This window comes from Solea senegalensis, unplaced genomic scaffold (assembly GCF_019176455.1).
Source record: "Solea senegalensis isolate Sse05_10M unplaced genomic scaffold, IFAPA_SoseM_1 scf7180000015632, whole genome shotgun sequence".
NCBI lineage: Eukaryota > Metazoa > Chordata > Actinopteri > Pleuronectiformes > Soleidae > Solea > Solea senegalensis.
In genome coordinates, this window is record NW_025321393.1 from 20,485 (window position 1) to 46,146 (window position 25,662).

A 25,662-nucleotide genomic window follows, 5' to 3' on the forward strand; every position below is an offset into this window, starting at 1 on the left:
TCTGTTCTTAAGAGTGTATTTATTGATATATACATAAACACACAGATATTTGCAGGTGTGTAGTTCCGCCCACATATAAACAATAACAAACATTTGTTTTCTCTAAAAAGAATTTTCACAAGTATTTTCCCAATAAAATGAAAAAAAAATCCATCACCAACAATAAACATAATAAAATATATATAAACCCAATTTAACTGTGATTTAACCCATTTAAAGCTAATGTTTGTGCTGTATACACACACACACACACACAGGAAGTGCAGCAGTTTGGCTCCTCCCACTCATTTTTTCCCCACCACATTGACCTCATGTTGGCCGAAGAATATTCTGTCTGGGAACATAGCATTAGCCGATGCTAACGCGATCGTTATAATTATTGGATTCATCGGCCGATGTTCACTCACTTGAGTACGTTGATGCACTTTTGTTCTCCATGATTTTTTATAATAAGGCGTCATTTACATAAACGACATTTAATCGTGTTTTCACGCGCCCTGTCACCTGGTGACATTCCCCCACACTGCACACAGGAAGTGATTTGTTTGTTTTTTTGTTTTGTTTTTTTCAGGTTTGCGACAGACGAAGTTTGACTGAAAAAGTTTGGCTCCGCCCACCCCTGCTCTGCTGCTGCATACACACAAACGTCTTGTTTTCAGGTACGTACTGCAGCTTTAAGTCACTTAAAACAGGTTTCACGTCATTTCTCAGCAGCTACGACGGACGTGATCACTCGCCATGTGTGCTCAACTGCGACCACTAGTGGTGATGAAGTGAACCGCATGCTGCTGTTTTTCACCAATTAATTACATAAAAATACAAAAAACTCCAAACGTCGCCGCTTTGGACACGACGAGTAACAGCTGGTTACCACGGTAACGCCCATCTGTGGTCACGGTCACTCTAAATCGCAGCTTTGTCTCTCAGTGTCTCTGATGCGATGTAAGGACTGGGGACATCTCATGAGGGGACGTCGTCTCCACACTCGTCCTCTGATTTGTCAGCGGCTGGAGTTTGAATCTCGTCCTCGGCCGAACTCAGGTCAGAGTCGGTGAACGACGGCGGCGTCGCTACAGAGAGAAGTTCATCATCAGTTTATCATGTGTTCATCATGTGTTCATCGTGTGTTCATCATGTGTTCATCATCAGTTTATCTTGTGTTCATCATGTGTTTATCATGTGCTCATCATCAGTTTATCATGTGTTTATCATGTGTTCATCATCAGTTTATCATGTGTTCATCATGTGTTCATCATCAGTTTATCATGTGTTCATCATGTGTTGATTGATCAGGGTGAAGTGGCTCAGTCTCCACCCCTGGCTGATTGTACTCAATTCCATTGTAAGTCGCTTTGGATAAAAGCGTCTGCTAAATGACATGTAATGTGTTCATCATATGCTCATCATGTGTTCATCGTGTGTACAGTCACCGTAAGCAGGAAGAGACTTGGCTCGCTCTCTGTCGCCCTCTCTGGCAGCAGGAGGAGTGGCTGAACTCCTCAGAGACGACCACTGTCTGCTGACGCCACCATACTCTTTCTCAGTGGCGGGCAATTGAAACGTATCCCCGACGTCTTCGGCAGGACATTCCTCTGAAGACACAAACGTTAAATTGTCAGCGCCCCCTGCTGCTGAGAACCAGCCTTTAAAGACATCGATGATGTCTTTAAAGGAGACATATTATACCCTATTTCCCCCATTAAAATAGTTCCCTGGTGTCCTAATGAACATGTCAGTGACATGCTTTGGTCAAAATACCATAAGGATGAAGAATCATAGTAGTTCAATAACCCTGCTAAACCCGCCCCTTTCAGAACGCTCGGTTTTGTGCATGGTCCCTTTATATGCAAATGAGACACAGGCAAACACACACCCACTTCTTCCAGGGGGTTTCTGATTTGTCCTCTTTACAGCGCTCACTCGCTCAGCTCCTGTTCCCTCCCCTCATTCCTCTCCCCCTCCCTCCACTAGTTCTCTGACAATATCAACATGGCAGCGTGCGTCACAGGAAGAGACGTCCTACATAAGGATGGAGCCGAACACTGTCCAACTGTAAATCAGTTAAAAACACTTAGGGACAGCACCACTGATCCACCGCTGACCTTTGTATGTGACTGTATCAGACTGAGTCTGTGCTCCGGTCATGGAGGACGTACTGAACAAATATGTTTAATTAGGACGTGTCAGAATGGTCAGTTATGACCTCTATGTGACCTTTTCTTAACAATGTGTGTGTTTGTACGTCGCTGACTAAATACTGATGTGAAGTGGTGCGAACACACGAACACACGTTTGCTGACTTTATCCGACACATTAGCTTCATATATAAAATCCTCTGTGCTCCACTGTGCTCCACTGTGCAGCCACCAACAGCACACTTGTCCCTCCGCGTTGACATAATAGCGCTCTTCCTCCCTCGCCTGCACTCTCGCAGGGACAAGGTGGAGCTAAGGTGGAGCTAAGGTGGAGCTAAGGTGGAGCGGTAACATTCACGGTGTTTATGGCCTATACTTACACTAAGGGGGACCACGAAAACATGACTGAGTATTCTTTTTCCACACTTTGGCGACTGGTAGGGCCTCCAGAGTCCCAAATATAAGTATTGAAATGGTTAAAAAGTTGATTTTGCATAATATGTCCCCTTTAAGAACATGTTCACGTCTTTATCTCACTGTGAGACACACTTTTCCAACAGGAAACTGAAGTTTGTAAACCACTCACTCTCCCACACCAAAGTCCAGAGAGAAATAAAGTGTATTACACACATGTAACATTCCCACGCTGCACACAGGAAGTGATTTGTCTTATGTGAAGACAGACAAAACATTGTGGAAGTAAAGTGAGATAACAACAGCAGTTACATACTGCACCTTTAACATGTCTGATTTGGATTTTGTGATTTCTGTAACATTTAGATAAATATACAGAGACATTATGGATGTTGTTTGTCTCACTGTGTCCTCTCGTCTTCTTTGTCTCTTTGATTACACAGAAGAAAACGTCACGTTAATTACACTGAAACCCCCGCACACGTGTGAGCGACTCAACGTCTCATTAAACACACTTGTGTTTTATTTCAGACGTTAAAACGCCACAAACTGTCTCTGCTCTCATGCAGCTGTTCAGCCTTCAATCACTTATTAAATCAACTTTCCGTCATTTTCAGTTTCTTAAATGTGAATATTTTCTACTTTCTGTCATTTTCAGCTTCTTAAATGTGAATATTTTCTACTTTCTGTCATTTTTCAGCTTCTTAAATGTGAATATTTTCTACTTCTGTCATTTTTCAGCTTCTAAATGTGAATATGTGAATATTTTCTACTTTCTGTCATTTTTCAGCCTCTTAAATGTGAATATTTTCTACTTTCTGTCATTTTCAGCTTCTTAAATGTGAATATTTTCTACTTTCTGTCATTTTTCAGCCTCTTAAACGTGAATATTTTCTACTTTCTGTCATTTTCAGCTTCTTAAATGTGAATGTTTTACTTTCTGTCATTTTTCAGCTTCTTAAATGTGAATATTTTCTACTTTTCTCTCATTTTCAGCCTCTTAAATGTGAATATTTTCTACTTTCTGTCATTTTTCAGCTTTAAATGTGAATATTTTCTACTTTCTGTCATTTTCAGTTTCTAAATGTGAATAATGTCTACTTTCTGTCATTTTTCAGCTCTTAAAGTGAATATTTTCTACTCTTCTGTCATTTTTCAGCTTCTTAAATGTGAATATTTTCTACTTTCTGTCATTTTTCAGCTTCTTAAATGTGAATATTTTCTACTTTCTGTCATTTTTCAGCTTCTTAAATGTGAATATTTTCTACTTTCTGTCATTTTTCAGCTTCTTAAATGTAAATATTTTCTACTTTGTCATTTTTCAGTTTCTTAAATGTGAATATTTTTTAGTTTCTGTCATTTTAAGCTTCTTAAAGGTGAATATTTTCTACCTTCTCACATTTTTCAGCTTCTTAAATGTGAATATTTTCTACTTTCTGTCATTTTTCAGCCTCATAAATGTGAATCTTTTCTACTTTCTGTCATTTTTCAGCTTCTTAAATGTGAATCTTTTCTACTTTCTGTCTTTTTATATGAAATAAGTAGTTATTTAAAATGTAAATAGTATATAATCTGTATTTTATGAAGGTTACACTGACCGTCCACCAGAGACACAGGGACACTGTTGCTGCTGTTGTCCTCTTGCTCCTGCTCTGATGGCGCCCTCTTCAGGCGAGGGGCGGGAAGTGGAACTTTTGCAGCAGTGCTGACGACAGGAGCCTCAGCATCTTCTGTAAAAAACAAACCAAAAATGTGTACAAATTAATAAAAAAATGAAATAAAATTTTGAAAAATAATGAAAAAACAGTGAATAATGAATATTTTTTTAAATCCTGTCATTATGCACCAAGACTGTAGGAGGAGCTTGGTCTCGGAATAGTGGGGTCAGAGGTCAGAGGGATTTTGGTGGCCGGACACAGAGGCTGTCTCGGGACGACAGCCGGTGGTTTGGACCTAGGTGTCGGCTCCGGTCTGGACCCGTCCTCGTCTGCGGGGACACATTAGAAGACATGAGGACACATAAGAAGACATGAGGACACATGGGGAGACATGACGATACATGAGGACACATTAGAAGACATGAGGACACATGACGAGACATAAGGACACATTAGAAGACATGAGGACACATTAGAAGACATAAGGACACATGAGGAGACATGAGGAAAAGATTCTGTCATTTTTTAACTAAAAGATTTGAGACACTGTTTTGTCCCGCCTCTTGTTCACAGTTACGGACACTCACCTTTGTCCTCGTCCACTTTGTCCTGTGAAGACGATGTCTCAGACTGAAAACAGAGATTTAACGTGAACATGTTGCTAAGCAACGCAAGAAGGCACTGAATATGTTCACTAATGATGGATTCAAGCCGTTTATCGCATTTTATTTTGACTGTATTCAGCTTAGCGTTAGCCGCACTAGCTGTGTGAATGTGTTAAATAGCATCACAGCTGTTGACGCACAGACTCCGCCCACCTTCTTAACGGCCATCTTCTCTTGTCTGGCCTTCATCTCAGCCAGCAGATCCATTCCCATCACAGGGATTCCAATATGCCGAGGTATGTGAGGATGTTCCTTGTTCTCCACTTTCTCCTTCTCCGGGTTTTCCTTTTCCACGTCCTCCTCCTTCTCCTCGGTGGCGGTGGCGGCTGGACACACCTCCGTCTCTGCGTCAGTGTGGTTGGAGGACTCTGCCTTGTGGAGCTCCTGAAAAGGCTCCGGCATGGTCGTTGTGGTTTTCACGGGCAGTGTGGGCGGCGCTTCCTCAGTCACAGGGCTAACGGACGCAGTGTTGGACGGGGACGCGGTGGGTGGAGTGATGGAGGCGGCGCCGTGACTCTTCTCAGAGCGAGACGTCCGGGATTTGATGAGGTTGAAGAAGCCGCTCTTTCTGGACTCACGTTTCTTATCCGATGGTTCCTGGGTGTTTGTGGATGGACCTTTGATGGAGGGAAGTCTGAAGAAAGCAGATGTTATGTCTCTATGCTGATGACACACTGAAGTTTAGTTCTAATCAACCAGATTTGGAGAATGACAAACACAACTCGACTCTCACCTGAAGCTGAGTTTGATGACTTTCTTGGTGAAAAAGTCTTCCAGGCCCTCGTCCAGCTTTCCTATGGCGGTGTTCTGCTGCTCCGCCTCGTGTGGTGACACAGCCACGGATGCGTTCCGCTGGAAAACATGACCACAAATTTATGAGAGATGAGACATCGACATCATTCACAATCCTCAAAGATAATAAGTGTATGTCGCTCACAGGTGGTCGGCTGGGTTTTGTTCTTTTCTTCGGTTTTGGCCTCAGTTTGGTGCGATGCTCCAGCGTCTTGTGCTCTACGGACGGCAGCTCGCCAACAAGAACCGACTTAGTGTCCGGTGAGGCAGGAGTTGGTGGAGGCGGGAGGTCGCCGTAGTAGGCTGACATGGGTGAGAGGGGGGGAGGAGGAGGAGGCGGATCCTCGAAGTGGATTGGAACTTCCTCCAGAGCTTTGTCCAGGTCGAACTCCATCTCTGTGATGAAGAAAGAAAAGTTGGGTCCAACAAGAGTCCAAGAAAGACCAACGCAAAGGTTCTGAAAACATGGCATTTTTACATGTTGTTTTCTGGAATATAAACCAAATCTAATCTGAAGAAAGTCAAAGATCAGACCAAAGATGTGTCCTTTATCGTTGACTTAGTACGGTTGATCTGTGTCACTCACCAAACGCCACAGAGACGGGGCGGAGCATCCTCACCAGAATACTCTTCCTCTTGGATTTAGGAGTCATCTAAACAGCACAAGTAAATGTTTTCAGTATTTTAAGCTACCACACTGTAGAGCTCGTAGCTCCTAATCCTGTCCTCCGGTCCTCCTGTCCTACCATACAGGTGTCTATGTCCTCCAGGTCATGTTTCTGCTCCTGGTTGTGGCCCGGTTTCCGCTCCAGGTCATGGTTCTCCCGCTGTAGAACCGTCTCATCCAGGACCTCCGTCTCCATTGGAAGCTCACGGTGCACCAGAGGCTGATCCTTCCTGATCAGGTGGTCAGCCTTGGAAGACAGAAAGAGGACAGATGAGTGGACAGGAGGACAAACAAAAATACAGACTGATGGAAAAGAGAGGACAAACTGACCAGAGTGTGCTGCGACCTGGACAGAGACTCCAGGATCTCGTCTACGATGCGATCCGACAGACAAGACGCCATGCTGAGCTTCACTTCACTGTGGTGCAAAGACACAACAACAAGAACACACAAATAAACAAAGCTAAAAATGTCTTTAAGACTCATCTTCAAGTTACAAAGGTTTTGTCAACACCATCTCTACTGAGTCTGTGCAGTGAGAATCAGTCTGTTACGGCAGCACATGACGACATCTGGCCATCAGCTGCAGTTAAATAGCAGAATAATTCTCGTGGGAACAAAAGAACCAGGGCCATCATGCTGAAGATCAGGTCGTCCAAACCTGATTTTTGGTCCTGCCAAAGAATCAAGAATATTTGTCCCTCTAGAACCAGCAGAGCTGATTTTGTCATGGGAAACAAATAGACCTCAGACATCCAGGAGAAGATCAGGAACGATCTGCTGCTGCTGCTCATCAATGGTTCATCCAGGTAAACCAAGTCAGGGTAAGTCCAGGTTAGTCCAAGTATGTCCGATTACATCCAAATACATCCTGGAGTAAGTCAAGGTAATTCTGGGGTACATCCAAGTAAGTCTGTGCACATTATGTCAGGGTAAATCCAGGTCATTTGGGGTTAACCAGGTACAGGTACATCTACGTATGTCAGGTTTCTTTAGACTTATGTCCAAGTACATCCAGGTAAATCTGGGTATGTCTGGCTGCCTCATGTCAGGGTAAATCCAGGTACAGCCGGATAAATAGTTAAAGTTAGTAATGATCTTCTCTTGGCGTCAGATAATGGTCTAGTTTCTTTACTTGTCCTGTTAGATCTTAGTGCTGCATTTGACACCATTGTTCATGATATTCTACTGCAGAGATTGGAGCAGACTCTTGGTATCACAGGTGCTGCCCTCTGCTGGTTTAAATCATACTTATCTGATAGATTCCAGTTTGTTCACGTTAATGATAAAGCCTCACTACAAACAGAAGTTAATTGTGGAGTTCCACAAGGCTCAGTGCTTGGGCCTATACTTTTTACCTTATATATGCTTCCTCTAGGGAACATTATTAGAAAGCATAACATACATTTTCATTGTTATGCAGATGACACACAGCTATATTTATTGATGAGGCCGGATTAAATAAATCAGGTTGTTCAACTCCAGGAATGTCTCAGAGACATTAAGTCCTGGATGACCTGTAACTTTCTACTTTTAAACTTTTATACTTGGCCCTAAACACCTCAGAGAAAAACTTTCTGATCACATTGTCACTTTAGATGACATCACCCTGGCTTCCAGTTCCACTGTGAGGAACCTTGGAGTTACTTTTGACCAGGAAATGTCTTTTGATTCACACATAAAACTCATTTCCAGAACAGCCTTCTTCCACCTGCGGAACATTATGAAAATTAGAAACATTCTGTCTTTACAGGATGCTGAAAAACCAGTTCATGCTTTTGTTACATCTAGATTAGATTACTGTAACTCCTTATTAGCAGGATGTTCTAACAAGTCTGTTAGAATCCTTCAGTTAATTCAAAATGCTGCAGCACGAGTTCTGACAGGAACTAGAAAGAGAGACCATATAACTCCAGTGTTAGCTTCTCTACACTGGCTCCCCATACAGTTTAGAATTCAATTTAAAATCCTCCTCCTCACGTACAAAGCACTTAATGGTCAGGCCCCTTCATACCTGAAAGACCTAGTCTTACCCTATCATCCTAATAGACCACTTAGGTCACAAAATACAGGTTTACTTGTGGTTCCCAGAGTCTGTAAGAGTAGAATGGGAGGCAGAGCCTTTAGCTACCAGGCTCCTCCTCTCCTGTGGAACCAGCTTCCAATGATAGTTCGGGAGGCGGACACTCTCTCTGTATTTAAAGTTAAACTGAAAACTTTCCTTTTTGATAAAGCTTATAGTTAGAGCTGGTTCAGGGAAACCTAAACCATCTCTTAGTTATGCTGCTATAGAACTAAACTGCTGGGGGATTTTCCTGTGGTACACACACATTCACTCTCTCACACTCAGCATTTGATTATGACTTTTTATATGTCATTAACCTTGTCTCTTTCTCTCCCTAGTTTGTGTCTTTCCTTCCTTCCCTCTCTCTCTCTCTGTATTCTCATCATGCAGGTTGAAGGATCAAGATCCAGTTTTCGAGGCTACGCTCATCGTCACCATTATTATTATTTTGTAATTAAAAAGTCGATATCAGTAACTGTATAAACTTGTAACCTGATACAGTTGTTGTGTATCTGCTGCTGGTCTCCCTCTCTCTCTTCTGTCTCTCCCTCATCTCCCTCTTGTCCTTTCTCTCCCCCCATTTTCTGTCCCCCACCTCTCCACTGTCCCCCATTTTTCCTTTCACCCCAACCGGTCGAGGCAGATGACCGCACATCTCTGAGCCTGGTTCTGTCAGAGATTTCTTCCTGTTAAGAGGGAGTTTTTTCTCTCCACTGATGCCTAGTGCTTGCTCATTGTGTGAACTGTTGGGGTTCTCTGCTCTCTTTGATGTTGTCTATGTACAGTGCCTTGAGATAATGTATGTTATGATTTGGCGCTATACAAATAAAATTGAATTGAATTGAATTGAATAAATCAAGAGTGCAGGGGTACATCCAAGTTAAACAGGTCAGGGTATGTCCAAGTAAATCCAGGTCAAAGTCAAGTACCTAGACATCCAGGTTAACTAGGTCAAGGGACATCCAGGTTAACTAGGTCAGGGGAAATCCAGGTTAACTAGGTCGGAGGACATCCAGGTTAACTCACAAGTCTTTTGGAATCCAAGATGGCAGCATGTTAGTCTCTGTTTGTCTGGCTGCTACCTGCTGGAGGCCCTGAGTGAGCTAATGCTACCTACCTGCTAGAGGCCCTGAGTGAGCTAATGCTAGCTACCTGCTGGGGGCCCTGAGTGAGCTAACGCTAGCTACCTGCTAGAGGCCCTGAGTGAGCTGCTACCTGCTGGAGGAGTGAGCTAGCTACCTGCTAGAGGCCCTGAGTGAGCTGCTACCTGCTGGAGGCCCTTAGTGAGCTAATGCTTGCGACCTGCTGGATGCCCTGAGTGAGCTGAGGCTAACTACCTGCAGTCCTGAGGGCTAATATTCGGAGCTCAAGTTGCATACAGTGAAAATGAAGCAAATCTTTACCTTTCTTTGCCTGATGACTTTCATTGACTATGTGGATATTGGGCCTTGCTCAGCATGTGAGGCAGACTATGTACTGATTCCTCCTCTAGATTGTACACACAGGGATACACTCTCTGTCCCACTCAAATTGAAATGTATTATGCCTGTGCACTTATCCCTATGTTCATATAATGCAGTGAATTTCCTCCGTCTGGTTCCAAATATTTTAAATAATTACAGACCACTCTCAAACCTCTCAGTGTTATCAAGTGCTGGAATCCCTGGTTCGTGAGCAGGTTAAAGTTTATGTCCATACTCATCAAATATTATCTGTATATCAATCAGGGCTCCGAATTTGATACTGTGGACCATCACATTTACAGCAACTTATTAATATTGTTTTCTCTGATCATACTGTTTGTCAACTACCTCACTGACATATCTCAGGCTATGCAGTTTGATGGATTTACTTCTGGGATGCTTACAGTGCGTAAGGGAGTTCCCCAGGGTTGAGTTCTGGGACCGCTTTTATTTACTTATATGTATATTAATAACCTTGGACAAAATGTCCCAAATGCGGCTTCCGGGCTGACGCATGGAGTAGTCGGACGCACGTGAGATCGCTCTCCCAGACAATTTAAACCCAAGTTTACTTTTAATTCAGTTTTGGTTGAAAAGAAAGATAGATGGATTGGGGAAGATCACTTAGAAGCCAAAAAGTCGACGATAAAGAGCCTGCAAAGCAGAAAAACTCAGGCAATTAATGACCTCAAAACTGACCTACGAGGCGACAAGAATTCAGTCATCTCAGACAAGAAATAAATGATAAACTGTGTGATCTACCCTCGACCCACCAACTGGGTCTTGGTGAGGAGTTTTCTCCTCCTAGTTTGGAGGTCTGTTTTTTACAGTGTTCAGTTGAAATTGTTCCGTCTTTGTTATTGTTTGTGTTATCAGGGGTTTACACTACTAAAAAGTAATTCACATTTTTCTATGTTTAAGTGATGTCACAGAATTTGAAAATTGCTTCTCTGAATGTTAATGGCTTGAGTAACCTGGCTAAGAGGAGTAGGGTGCTAGCAAAAATTAGCTAAGATAAGTCCCAAGTGGTATTTTTACAAGAGACACACATGTCAAAACCGGAACATAAAAAGCTAAGAAAGTTTGGGTACACCAACACATATTATAGTTCATGTAAAAATAGTAGGAGGAGAGGGGTTGTAATAATGATATCTACTCTTTAACACTTTGAGCTGCTTGGAGAAAAAAGAGATGATGAAGGTAGATATATAATAATCAAGGGCAGGATTGAAAGTGTTTTGGTCACATTTGTGAACGTCTATGCTCCTGGGACAGATCCTTTTTTGAGAAACTATTCAACTTGATTATTTCGGAGAGTGAGGGAATCCTTGTCTGTTCAGGAGATTGGAACACAATTTTGAACCATCGACTAGACACGACAAGCACAAGCAGACTTGGATCCTCAAAATCAAAAGATCTAAAAATCCTGATGAGAGAGGTAGGCTTGTTTGATGTCTGGAGAAGTATACATACAAGCGATAGGGAATTCACCCACTATTCAGCCACACACTCTAGGCTAGACTTTTTCTTGATGAATAGCATTGATAGACACAGGGTACAAGAGTGCACAATTGGAACGGCAGATATATCACAGCATGGTTTACCTTAGCATACATTTAAACAGCAAGCCAAGGAATACACTATGGAGACTGAATATAGGAATTTTGAATAATAAATCCACAGTGAAAGAAACTGAAAAAGAAATTGGTGAATGTATAAATGATAATGGATGACCAAGTCGACCCAACTATTCTTTGGGACACAATCAAAGCAGTTATGAGAGGGAAGCTAATATCACGGACAGCTCACCTAAGGAAAATCTGGAGATCAAAATATGATCAAAAACCTAGAGAGACAACAACCCAAAAATGTCAATAAAGATATAATAGGGAACCAGATTAAAGAAAAAAGGAAACAAATTGAGAACTTAATTAACAATGAAATAGAAAATAAACTGAGATCCGTAAAGCAAACTTTCTATGAATCAGGCCCAAGGGCCGCACGAATATTGGCATGGCACCTTAGGATGCAACAAATAACTAATTCAATTGATAAGATTAGGGGCCCCTCAACAAATACATTGAAATATGACCCAGATGAAATCCATAGAATCTTTAAAAACTACTATGAGACCTTGTATTCACAGCCTGAGAAGGTTGACGAGGAGAAAATTAAGCAATTCCTGATCTTACTGGACCTCCCCTCGATAGGCTTAGAGCAAAATGGATATTTGACTGCCCCTATAACAAAAGACGAATTGCATAAAGCCATAGGTAGACTGGCGACTAATAAGAGCCCTGGAAGTGACAGCTATCCAAATGAATGGTACAAAAAAGTCCTTTCCCCGATACTATTAGATTCATTTAATTGGACGCTTGAGAAGGCGATAGCCCCTCCTTCCTGGAGGGACGCTGTGATATCTGTCATTCCGAAAGAGGGGAAAAATAAAGAATACTGTGAGTCATATCGCCCAATATCTGTTCTAAACGTTGATTATAAACTGTTCACATCCATTATCACTGAAAGACTAGAACGTTTTTGCCTGACCTGATACACGAGGACCAGACAGGTTTTGTAAAGGGACGGCAAACACAGGACAACATCAGGCACATACTTCATATTATAGAACATGTCAATAAACACCTTACAAGCGCTGCACTGACCAGCTTAGATTCTGAAAAAGCATTTGATAGGGTCAGCTGAGCTTTTTTGTATAAAGTACTGGAAAGGATGGGATTCAATAATAAATTCATAAATTCCATAAAGGCATTGTATACTAACCCATCAGTCAGAGTTAAAATTAACGGGCACCTGACAGGCACTTAAACTGTACAGAGGGACACAACAAGGTTGTTGTGCTAGTCCTGCCCTCTTCGCAGGAATCACAATAGCAGGAGATGAACACAAAATAGGATTATTTGCTGACGATATAATTACCTTTCTTCAAGACCCAAACACAACGTTTAACACATTATTAAAGATAATGGAAGAAGGTGGATTGATGTCGGGTTACAAATTGAATATGTAAAAAACTCAGATTTTATTCTTTAGTTACAAGCCAAATAAAGAAATCAGGGAGAGATATAATTTAAATTGGAATTCTAAGTCAATAAAATACCTAGGAGTGATAATAACTCAGGAATATGACAGAATTTACGAGACAAATTACAGCCTAATTGACGCTAAAATTCAAAAAGATGTAGCAAAGTGGTTATTGTTAGTGATGGATTTCAGCTCAAGAATTGAGGTGATCAAGATGAATCTTTTACCCAGGTTGTTGTACCTTTTTTTTTATCTCTCCCAGTTAAAGTACCAGATTCACAATTCTCAGCATGGGACAAGCTAATATCCAGGTTCATCTGGGCGGGTGCCAAGCCTAGGATACCATTCAAGACCCCTCAACTCGACAAAGAAAATGGAGGATTGGCATTGCCAAGTCTCAGAGATTATTACTATTCTGCAAAGTTAAGATATGTTATCTATTGGTGCTCTTCGTGTTATCAAGCCAGATGGAAGGACATTGAGATGAACCTGGGTCGGGCCCCCCCACAGTCAGTGTTAGGTGAAAAAGATCATATGGATCTTAAGGTTGAAAACTCAATTATGAGAGGAACGTTCGGAATATGACATGATGTTGTTAAAAAATACAAGTTAACAGGTGAATGTAAACTCACACCTCCAGGTTCAGACCAGGTGTAATAGACAAAACCTTTAAAAAGTGGAGAGACAAAGGAATAACAGCTATATGTACACTCATAGATAAGCAACATTTTAAATCGTGAGGTCAACTTAAAAATGAGTTTGGATTGGACAACAGAGATTTTTACAGATTTCTTAAATTAAGACACTTTTATGAGACAGAAATTAAGAAAGACTTCTCATTGGAAGGGAACGATGTGATTAAGGTGTTGACAGGTGCGTATAAGCAAACTCCATCAAAAATAGTCTCTAAACTGTATAGAGGTTTAATGAAGCAACAAGGAAGGAATACAATGTATGTAAAAGGGAAATGGGAAAAAGAATTTTCCATTGAGTTGTCTGAGAGTAATTGGCAGTCCATTTACAAGACCCAACACACATCCACAAGTTCTAAGAAATGGAGGGCGTTTGGTTGGAAAAACACGTTTTTTTATTATGCCACAAATTAAACATAAACAATTGGGTCGACAACAATTCTGTTGGAGACCATGTGGGCAATTGAATGCCAATCACTCTCATATATTCTGGTCCTGTATGAAAATACGAACATTTTGGGACAGGGTTCTGAGGATCATGGAGGAAATTTTTGGATATAATATTCCTGATGACCCCAGATATATGTACCTGGGACTGATACCAGATGGGGTAATAGCTAAAGACGATGTGTATCTGTACAAGAACCTATCCCTTGCGGAAAGCCATTCCAAGAAGTTGGCTGAAAACTGAACCACCTGGACTGAGCCACTGTCTAGACATTGTAGAAGAAATTCGATCAATGGAACAAATGACCTATAGCCTACGGATTAAAACAGAGTTATGTACAAAATGGCACCTTTATGCAAGATAGTAGTGTCTTCCCCCTGTATTTGTGTTTTGTTCTTGTTTTGTTGAATGAAAAATAAAGTTTAAAAAAAAAAAAAAGAATGTCCCAAATGCAGCTTTCCATTACTATGCAGATGACAGTGTTATTTATTGTTGTGCATCTTCGCTCAATAAGGCTTTTGCGTACAAAGTGCTTTTGATCAAGTGCAGGCTCAGCTTTGTCAGCTGAAGCTTGTTCACAATGCTGATAAAACCAAACTTATGGTATTCTCAAACTCCAAAAAGATTGTCAGAATATTTTAACTTCCCAAGGTAATGCAATTGAGGTTGTGTCTATTTACAAATACCTGGGATTTATGATTGATGACCACATCTCTTTTAAAACTCACATACAAAACCTGGTAAAAAACTGAAACTAAAGTTAGGTTTTTACGATCATGTTTTTCTCTTGAGGCTACGACGACTAGTCGAAGCTACCTTTTTGCCGGTTTTTGATTATGGTGATCTGTTGTACATTAATGCATCAGCTCACTGTCTACATATGTTGGACACTGTATATCATGGAGCCTTGAGGTTCATTACAAACAGCAGAGCCTTAACTCATCACTGTACGCTGTACTCAAGAGTAAACTGGCCTTCTCTTTTTATGCGATGACTTAGTCATTGGTATGTTTTTATCTATAAGGCGATTTTATGTAAACTCCCTTGTTATTTGTCATTGTATATGTCCCGAAAATGTGTCCCCCATGCGGTAAGGTCTCAGGACATGGTGCTTATATGCAGCCTGTGGCCTGTACCCAACCCCCAATGCTCCCCGGGCGTTACTCAGTGTGGCAGCCCACTGCTCCTAATTCTAGCATGGGTCAAATGCAGAGGACTATTTTCCCTAAGGGGATTAATAAAACAAAAATTCAAAATTATGACTGTTCCTCAAGCTTGTACAGAGCTGGGTAAAACAGCTTTTAAGTTTTTTGCGCCGTCTTCATGGAATAAGCTGCAGAAGCAGCTCAAGCTAACGCTGAACAAATTTAAGGCTGTTGTCATAAGTTTGAAGTCGGACTCCATCGGAAATTGTGAAATTGTTTTTAGTCAATAATCTTATTTTTTATTTTATTTTGAATTGAATGAATTGAATGACTTTATTCCTTTGACTTTGATCCTCATTTTGATGTTTTACTACTGCACTTAATATCGAACTTGTATTTTGTATTGTGTTGTATTGTGTAATTGTGTTCTGCTGTCCATCTTGGCCCGGTCTCTCTTGTAAAAGACATTTTAAAATATAAATAAAAAAAAATAAAACAAAATCTAGGTCAGGGGACATCCAGGTTAACAAAGTGGGGACATCCAGGTTAACTAGGTCAGGGACATCCAGATTGAATCCAGGGTTGGGGAAGCCATCCAGGCCAATCCAGGCTGGGAAATCCAGGCTGGAAATAGGTTGGGGACATCCAGGTTAACTAGGTCAGGGGACATCCAGGTTAACTAGGTTGGGGCATCCAGGTTAATCCATAGGGTCAAGGAACATCCAGGTTAACCAGGTCAGGAACACCTAGGTTAATCAGGCTCAGAGACATCCAGGTTAATCCAGGTTGCACATCCAGGCCAGCCAGGCTCAGGGCAATCCAGTTAACTAGGTCAGGGACATCCAGATTAACTACAGGGTTGGGACATCCAGGCTAATCCAGGTCAGGGACATCCAGGTTAACCAGGTTGGGACATCCAGTGTTAACTAGGTCAGGGAACATCCAGGTTAACTAGGGTCAGGGAACACCCAGGTTAACTAGGTCAGAGACATCCAGGTTAACCAGGGTTGGGACACATCCAGGTTAACTAGGTCAGGAAACATCCAGGTTAACTAGGTTGGGGACATCCAGGCTAACTAGGTCAGGGGACATCCAGGTTAACTAGGTCAGGGGACATCCAGGTTAACTAGGTCAGGGGCATCCAGGTTAACTAGGTAAGTCCAGGGCTTTTCTGAGTATGTCCAGATGGCAGGAGGTAGGAAGTCTAGAATAATCTAATTTACCTTCTAGATCACGGGGGACGTCCCAGTAAAGGAAGTGGAAAATGGCTACAATAACAAACACAGGCCACACAGACCTGATCTTGTTGATAATGTCAACGCCGGACTGCTCCAGCAGAGTTGTGGTGACGAAGCTGCGAGGAATGGTCATCCTCCCCGCCCCGGCTTTCATCAGCTCCTGACGAAGGCCGCTCCTCGTCATCACGTGAGGACACAGACCCTCGGCGGCGTCCACCATGGACACCAACATTGTCTGTGGAGGAGGCGGAGGAGTCAATACAAGGTCTGACTACAAGTGAGAGTCATTTCCACAGCTCTGTACCTGCAGCTGTTCGTCCATCACGCTCGCCACTTCACCCGCCATGGACTCCAGTTTGTCCTGGATCGCTCCCACACATGTCCCCCTGCCCCCCCCACTCCTTGGGTGGTACAGGTTAGGGAGGAGCTACAGGGACGAGTGAGGTAAAGAGAAAGAGGGAGAGAGAGAAACTTTGGACCTCAGATTGGACTTTGAAATGATGGTCTCTAAAATGTCTCCTGAGGCTTGTGTCCTCTCACCGTCTTGGAGTTCCTGGCGTCCTTCATGAGGTTCTCGGCCGCCTTCATGTCATCCTGGACTGTGCTGGTCTCAGTGAACCTCAGGGAGTTCAGGTGATCCTGCACCTTCACGCACATCATGTCCATCATCTGCTGTGTGGTGGTGGTGACGATTCCCTGCTGCAGCCTGTACGCCTGCTCCTGCAGGTACTTACGAGTCTCATGGTTCCTCAGCAGATACTGCTCCATCTGAAAGACACAAAGTCCATGTGTGTCAACACACAGACAAGACACTGATGTGTGTGAGTAGAGTCACCTTTAATAAAGCGTCCTCTGTCTTCTCCGGGTTTGCCTTCAGTGCCTGAGCGGCGTCCACGATGGGAACTGGCATGAAGCGAATGGTGTAGTTCCTGATGAACAGAGCATTTTTCTTTTACCACCTTTAAAGGCAGAAGATCTGGTTTGAAACATAAGATGTTTTTTTTAACTCACTTCTCCAGAGCAGCAGCGACATCCTGAAGACCCTGAGGACTGATGTTGTTTCTGTCCCATACTATTGTCCTACAGAGACACAGAGGAGGAAATACATGTGATTCTGATTAAGAACACGATCACGTCTTTATCTCACTGTGAGACAGTTTGTAAAACACTCACTCTCCCACACCAAAGTCCATAGAGAAAAGCACACAGGAGTTGTTGATCCACTGCTGCCTCCATCACTAAGTTCAAATGTCTTATTTTATGAGTTTGGCTTTTGAAATCCAACATTAGGATTCACTACAGTGACAAAAAGTGACCACACGAGGCAGCAGTAGACCAGCAGCTCCTGTGACCCTGCAAGCTAAAATCACTGATTTTCTCTATGGACTTTGGTGTGGGAGAGTGAGCGGTTCACAAACTTCAGTTTCCTGCTTCTCACCTGAGTTTGGTGTTGATCTGTAGAGCTTTGGCGAGCATCTTGGCGCCCATGTCTCCCATGCCGTTTCCACTGATGTCCACTCTGGTCAGAGACGTGTTGCTGCCCACAGCGTTGAGGACGATGGAGAGGTCAGCCTTTAGCTTGGAGTCAGCCAAAGACAGCGACGTCAGTGGCTGCAGAGGAAGAGTGAGATTTTTTGGAAGAATCCTGCTCATAAAAATACAAACACTTGGTTGGAATGAAGGGAAATGAAGTTGGACTAGTTTTTGATGTTTCACTCACTGATTCCTCCTCTTGAATCATGTGAACCAGGTTGTCCAGGACTGAGGCCACGTTTCTGGAGGGACACGTGGACAACGACTATAAAAAAAATCCTTGGAAACGAATCAAAAAACTTTATCAACAGTTTGTGAAAAGAAGACTTTTCACCCACTTGGACTTGATGTTGTTGAAGTTCTTGCCCAGCGACAGGTGTCTGATGGAGCGGTTCTTGGACAGCCAGACCAGCAGAGTGGTCAGATCCATGTCCAGACCTGAGCCACAGATGGGGGAGAAAAAAGACATTTATTCAGAACTGTATCATCGTAAAGGTTTTAATGAAAATCAAACAGTGTCCTCCCCACCGTTGTCAGAAATGTCCAAACTGGAGATGTTGGGAATCTCAGCGATGCAGCCTTCCAGGATCTGAGATCCAGCCGAACGTAGCTTCAGAACAAACAAACAAACAAACTCCATGACGCCACATCTGCTCTGGATACATGGAGTGTAAATTGTGATCTGTGTGTTTTTACCTCGCAGCAGCTGAGATCCAGAGACACTTCACTGAGGTTGGGGTTGCAGCCGAGTCCCAACAACAAGGACCTGCAAAGTAAAGAACGTCTAAAGGAAAATGTGTTGTTGTTTATTTGAACCTGAGCAATAAAAAATGAACGCAGACATTTGAAAAATATTTACCACCTCATGGATTTTTCTGCTTGTCCACAGAACATGTGCTTGTTTTCTTTAAACATAAATGTTTGTGACGCCAACCTGACTTTTGTAAACCAAATCTAAACCACTAAACAAGTTTGTGAGGTCACATTGACCTTGAACTTTAACCTATGAACACCAAATTCAAGTCAGGCCATCTCTGAGTGCATGTGAAGATTTGTACCAAATTGGAAGCAACTATCTCGAGACGTTCTTGAGATATCGTCTTCAGATGAATGGATGAACCCTGAAATCAGGACATCATCAACAAACAGAGGCATGAAAACCTCCAGGATCAGGATCAGGATCTGGATCTGGACTTTAATCTTCTTTTTCTTTCTATAGTTTGGTGGAAAACTATCAGGTCGTATTTTTGTAAATGAGTGAAAAGATGAAATCTTTTCTTACTTGAGCGCCTCCAGAGGAAGTCTGGTCCCCGACAGACTGACGGAGCTCAGGGCCTGAGCGCAGCTGAAGAACTGCTTAAAGGAGGCGGGGATTTCTTTGCACTTCCTGTGTGAGTGTGAGCAGAGACGCGTTCATGTCAACACAGTCTGCGATCAACTGTACGACGCTTTATGTCTGTCGTCTTCACACAAACGTAAGAAACAACGTGAAAACAGAACATGATTAATCGGATTTCAGACATCAGATCCGAGAGTGGGGAAGTCAGGACTCTCACCTGTTAGAGAAGACACACTTTGACATGTTGAGGACGGACAGACGCTTCAAAGATCCTCGAAGCAGAGACGCGCACACCTGCAGTGAACACACACACACACACACAAAATCACTTCCTGTTTATTTTAGAATACATTTTAAGATTCTTTTCTTCTTTTAAGCTCTTAATGATCTGAGACTGATTTATTTATTTACTTTGAAGGAATGACCATCAACAACCCTCAAGTAGGTTAGTTAGTTAGGTAAGTAGGAAGGTAGGTAGGAACGTTGACCTTCATTATTTTGTATGAAAGTGTAAAAGTAATTATTTTAACATCCAAGCTACACTCATGTTTGTGTTTGTTTACCGGCTCCAGTGAACAGTCACTGTTGGACAGGTCCAGTGTCTCCAGACTGTTGGGGACACTCAGGAAGTTGTGCAGGTTCTGAGTAAACAAGACAAAAGCAGCTGTAAACGAGCGGAGGTGAAGTCGCTGTGAGACGGCGCAGTCGTTTACCTGCAGGTCGTCGCCTCGCAGCGAGTTTCCCGACAAGTCCAGGTGAGTGAGGGTGGAGGCGACGGCCGGGTTAGCACACAGAGACTGACACAGGAGGTTCACGCCTGCAGCAGCAGCAGCAACAACAGCAGCAACAACAGCAACAACAACAACAACAATATATTCATCTGGAAAATAAACAATTATGACATGTTTTTCCTGCATCTTCACCTTTAGGGGACATGGACGTCTTGCTCAGGTTCAGGTGTTTCAGACCCATGGGCAGTTTAGAAAGTTGAGCGCTGAGAGCAGCTGCACCTGCACAGAGGAACAGCCAATCAGACCTCAGTCATCATGACGAAGGCGGAGTTTTAGTCGTCTCGTAAAAAAGTTGACTGAAGTTCACTGATGACTAGAAACAGAAAGACCCAACGACACGGCCAGCAGAGGGCGCACAAGTGTCAGAAAACCTGGATTTTATTTATATACAGGAAATGATTATGAGTGATGGTGATGATGATTATAGTATAGTGGATTATTTTGAGTGTGTGTGTGTGTGTGTGTGTGTTGACCTTTGTCCTCCAGTGAGTTGTTGCTCAGATTGAGTGTGTGCAGCGTGGAGGCGGGGTTTTGTGACAGAGCAACGGCCAATTTCTGAGCAAAGTCACTGATGGTGAAATTGTAAAAAAAAAGTCAACAAACAAACAAACAAACAAAGTAAAACCAACAGAAACAAATAAAGTCTGGATTCTTTCTGACCTTTTGAGTCCAGTGTTGTCCAGAACCAGCTCCTCCAGTCGACTAGACCGAGCCAGAACCCTGAGGATCTGCTCACACACATCTGTGGACTGACACACACACGCACGCACACACGCACACACACACACGCGACACACACACACACACACCCGTGGACTGACACCATGTGCAGATATTTTATAATTTTATGAAAGTGGCGTCACTGACCATTTTGTAGGAAAAACACTGATTATCCTGGCTAGAGTAATCTCTGCTTTGATGGTCGTCAGTTATATATATATATATATATATGCTATGCTATGTATATATATATATATATATATATACATATATATATATACATATATATATGTATGTATATCTATATATACACAGTACATTGGTCGTAATGTATAAACTGGGTGTGGTTGTTAGTTACCAGTTTGTAGTCTTTGGTGGACAGTTTGGTGAACCACTGGTTTAACTCCAGGGCTGCGATGATGGCCACTAAATCCCTGCCAGGACAGATAATAGCATAGAAAACAGATAAAACCAGATAAAAAAACAGTTAAAAACATAATAAAACAGTTAAAACAGATAACACCAGATAAAAAAAACAGTTAAAAACATAATAAAAAAGTTAAAACAGATAAAATCAGATAAAAAAACAGTTAAAACATAATAAAACAGTTAAAACAGATAACATAGATAAAACAGTTAAAACATAATAAAACAGTTAAAACAGATAAAACCAGATAAAAACAGTTAAAAACATAATAAAACAGTTAAAACAGATAACACCAGATAAAAAAACAGTTAAAAACATAATAAAACAGTTAAAACAGTTAAAACCAGATGAAAAAACAGTTAAAAACATAATAAAACAGTTAAAACAGATAACAGATAAAAAACAGTTAAAAAAATAATAAAAAAGTTAAAACAGTTAAAACCAGATAAAAAAAACAGGTAAAAACATAATAAAACAGTTAAAACAGATACAACCAGATAAAAAAACAGTTAAAAACATAATAAAACAGTTCAAACAGATAAAATCAGATAAAAAAACAGTTAAAAATATTATAAAACAGGTAAAACAAATAAAACCACAAAATAAAACAGTTAAAACAGATAAAACCAGATAAAAAAAAACAGTTAAAAATATAATATAACAGCTAAAACAGATAAAAAAAACAGTTAAACACATAATATAACAGTTAAAACCAGATAAAAAAACAGTTAAAAACATAATAAAACAGTTAAAACAGATAAAACCAGATAAAAAAACAGTTAAAATATAATAAAACAGTTAAAACAGATAAAACCAGATAAAAAAAACAGTTAAAAACATAATAAAACAGTTAAAACCAGATAAAAACAGTTAAAAACATAATAAAACAGATAAAACCAGAAAAAACAGTTAAAAACATAATAAAAAACAGTTAAAACAGTTAAAACCAGATGAAAAAGCAGTTAAAAACATAATAAAACAGTTAAAAAGATAACACCAGATAAAAAACAGTTAAAACATAATAAAAAGTTAAAAACAGTTAAAACCAGATAAAAAACAGGTAAAAACATAATAAAACAGTTAAAACAGATAACAAGATAAAAACGGTTAAAAACATAATAAAACAGTTAAAACAGATAAAACCAGATAAAAAACAGTTAAAAACATAATAAAACAGTTAAAACAGTTAAAACCAGATGAAAAAACTGTTAAAAACATAATAAAACAGTTAAAACAGATAACACCAGATAAAAAAACAGTTAAAAACATAATAAAAAAGTTAAAACAGTTAAAACCAGATAAAAAAACAGGTAAAAACATAATAAAACAGTTAAAAGATAACACCAGATAAAAAACAGTTAAAAACATAAAAAACAGTTCAAACAGATAAAACCAGAAAAAAACAGTTAAAAATATAATATAACAAAAAAACAGATTAAAAAACAGTTAATATAACAGTTAAACCAGATAAAAAAACAGTTAAAAACATACAGTTAAAACCAATAAAAACAGTTAAAACAGATAAAACCAGATAAAAAACAGTTAAAAACATAATAAAACAGTAAAACCAGATAAAAACATAAAACCAGATAAAAACAGTTAAAAACATAATAAAACAGTTAAAATAGATAAAACCAGATAAAAAACAGTTAAAAACAAAAAAACAGTTAAAACCAGATAAAAAAAACAGTTAGTTAAAACCAGATAAAAATAGTTAAAAACATAAAAACAGTTAAAGATAACCAGATAAAAAACAGTTAAAAACATAATAAAACAGTTAAAACAGATAACACCAGATAAAAACAGTTAAAAACATAATAAAATACAGTTAAAACAGATAAAACCAGATAAAAAACGGTTAAAAAAACATAATAAAACAGTTAAAACAGATAAAACCAGATAAAAAAACAGTTAAAAACATAATAAAAGACAGTTAAAAGATAAAAAATAAAACCATAATAAAAACATTAAAAACAGATAAAACCAGATAAAAACAGTTAAAAACATAATAAAACAGTTAAAACAGATAAAACCAGATAAAAAAACAGTTAAAAACATAATAAAACAGTTAAAACAGTTAAAACCAGATTAAAACAGTTAAAACCAGATAAAAAAACAGTTAAAAACATAATAATAGTAGAAAACAGATAAAACCAGATAAAAAAACAGTTAAAAACATAATAAAACAGTTAAAACAGTTAAAACCAGATTAAAAAAACAGTTAAAAACATAATAAAACAGTTAAAACCAGATAAAAAAACAGTTAAAAACATAATAAAACAGTTAAAACAGATAAAACCAGATAAAAAAACAGTTAAAAACATAATAAAACAGTTAAAACAGATAACACCAGATTAAAAAAATAGTTAAAACAGTAAAAACCAGACACCACTTGTCAGCTGTTTTATATCAAAACAATAAATCATACAGTGTTGTGTTCATACCTGTTCTCCAGGTGAATGAAGTCCTGCAGGTTGAGCTCTCTGGTGTCCTGAGTGAGATAGATGGTGTCCACGTCCTGGGACATGAAGAAGACAACAGGTGGGGCAGAAGACATGAGGGCAGGGGACAGGGATGGGGCTTACAGCTTTAACAACGGTGCGTTCAAGTGCGGCACAGAGCGAACGAGTGGAGAGAAGACGGGGAAACAGAAAACAGATGAGCAGTGGACGGACACATGAGACGTCAGAGTGATTAAAGACAGACGCAGAAGACGAGGAAGAGGAGAAGATAGAAAACAGGAAGTAGAACTGACCCACTGGACTTCCTCTCTGTAGGGCAGACCCAGGTGATCACACACACACCAGTACTGATGAGAGAAGCCTCCTGAAGACAAAGAGTCACTTTTGTTTAAAGGGATAGTTCAGTTTTTTTAGGATTATTGACACAAAGTCAGTTACATTCAGTGGAGAGACGGACTAATACAATAATACAACTAATATTATTATTGAGTCTACGATATCTACGTCACATGACCACGTCTTTATCTCACTGCGAGACGGACTAATACAATAATACAACTAATATTATTATTGAGTCTACGATATCTACGTCACATGACCACGTCTTTATCTCACTGCGAGACGGACGTTTCCAACAGGAAACTGAAGTCTGTAAACCACTCACTCTCACACACTGAGTGTGTGTCTGAAAACATTCGATGCGTGTGAGTGCGTTTGGTAGCAGGTGAAAAGAGTGTGTGCGTGGGTGTGTGCGTGCGTGCATGCGTGCGTGCATGCGTGGTAATGGTGAAGTCGTTTGTGTGTGAGTGTGTGTGAAGGGGTAAGTGTGTGTGAAGAGTGTGCGTGGTGTGTGTGTCTGTGTTGTGCGTGTGTGTGTGTGAGATGTGCGTGCATTATAGGTACATTTATGGTAGAGAGTGAGTGTATGTGTGTGTGTGTGTGTGTGTGTGTGTGTGTGTGGGTGGGTGGGAGAGTGAGTGGTTTACAAACTTCAGTTTCCTGTTGGAAAAGTCTGTCTCACAGTGAGATAAAGACGTGGACATGTGACATAGAGATCTTTCTCTCCGTCTCTGAGTGAAAATCATGTCAATATTTTCAGGTTTATTTACCGCAGGGTCCCACGTCCGTCGAGCCATGATCGTCCCACATCGTCTGGAGGGCGGTCGTCCGCTCTGGAGGCTTCAGACTTAACTTCCTCATCACCTTTCTTCCTTACAGAGAGACAGAGACAGAGAGAGACAGAGACAGAGTGAGTGAGACAGAGAGAGAGAGAGAGTGGGTGAGACAGAGAGAGAGAGAGGGGCAGGGAGAGACAATAGAGAGTAGGTGAGACAGAGAGAGGAGAGAAGAGACACAGGAGAGACAAGAGAGTAGAGTGAGACAGAGAGAGAAGAGTGAGACAGAAACAGAGAGAGAAAAGTAAGAACAGAGACAGGGACAGAAGAGTAGAGACAGAGAGAGAGAGAGAGAGAGTGAGACAGAGAGAGAGACAGAGAGTGAGTGAGACAGAGAGAAAGAGTGAGACAGAAACAGAGACGTTTGTGACATAAATCTAACAAAATAATTCTCATATTTTAAACGTATCCAGGTCAAAGTGACACAACTTGTCATGATGATCACGATAAAAAACGTCCCATGCCTCCATCTTGGGAGTGTGAGTGGTAACCGTGGTAACCGTGGTAACTATGGTAACTATGGTAACTGTGTGACACCTACACAGGTGAACCTGTCGGGCAGATGCGGTGCAGACAGCAGCCGATGTGAGCGATGACCTCGTCCACTTCCTCCACCGAGCTCAGCCGGAGACTCCATGGACCGCGCTCGTGCTCCAGCACCAGCTACACACACACACACACACACACACACACACACACACACACACACACACACACACACACACGCTGAAATGAGCTCATATTAGCTAATATCTTAAGTGCGTTACAGTTGTAATCAGAAGTCGTAACAT

At 40.8% G+C, this 25,662-nt stretch overlaps 1 protein-coding gene across 1 annotated transcript; it reads right to left on the minus strand.

Annotated features, from left to right (window-relative positions):
• Nucleotides 1–25,662, minus strand: LOC122762408 (F-actin-uncapping protein LRRC16A-like). Its single transcript, XM_044017589.1, has 34 exons — nt 25,639–25,662; nt 25,413–25,534; nt 24,806–24,903; nt 23,990–24,060; nt 23,679–23,752; nt 21,166–21,241; nt 20,748–20,836; nt 20,561–20,655; nt 20,220–20,306; nt 20,010–20,113; nt 19,860–19,937; nt 19,514–19,590; nt 19,240–19,344; nt 18,654–18,723; nt 18,486–18,567; nt 18,296–18,395; nt 18,145–18,199; nt 17,863–18,035; nt 17,436–17,504; nt 17,260–17,353; nt 16,965–17,192; nt 16,729–16,851; nt 16,484–16,659; nt 6,662–6,749; nt 6,411–6,578; nt 6,251–6,317; nt 5,810–6,060; nt 5,606–5,724; nt 5,026–5,506; nt 4,795–4,837; nt 4,396–4,536; nt 4,148–4,279; nt 1,431–1,592; nt 1–1,070 (listed from the first exon to the last, which is right to left on the minus strand). The coding sequence occupies exons 1-34, from the start codon at nt 25,660–25,662 to the stop codon at nt 961–963; spliced, it is 4,032 nt and encodes a 1,343-aa protein (XP_043873524.1). The 3' UTR covers nt 1–960.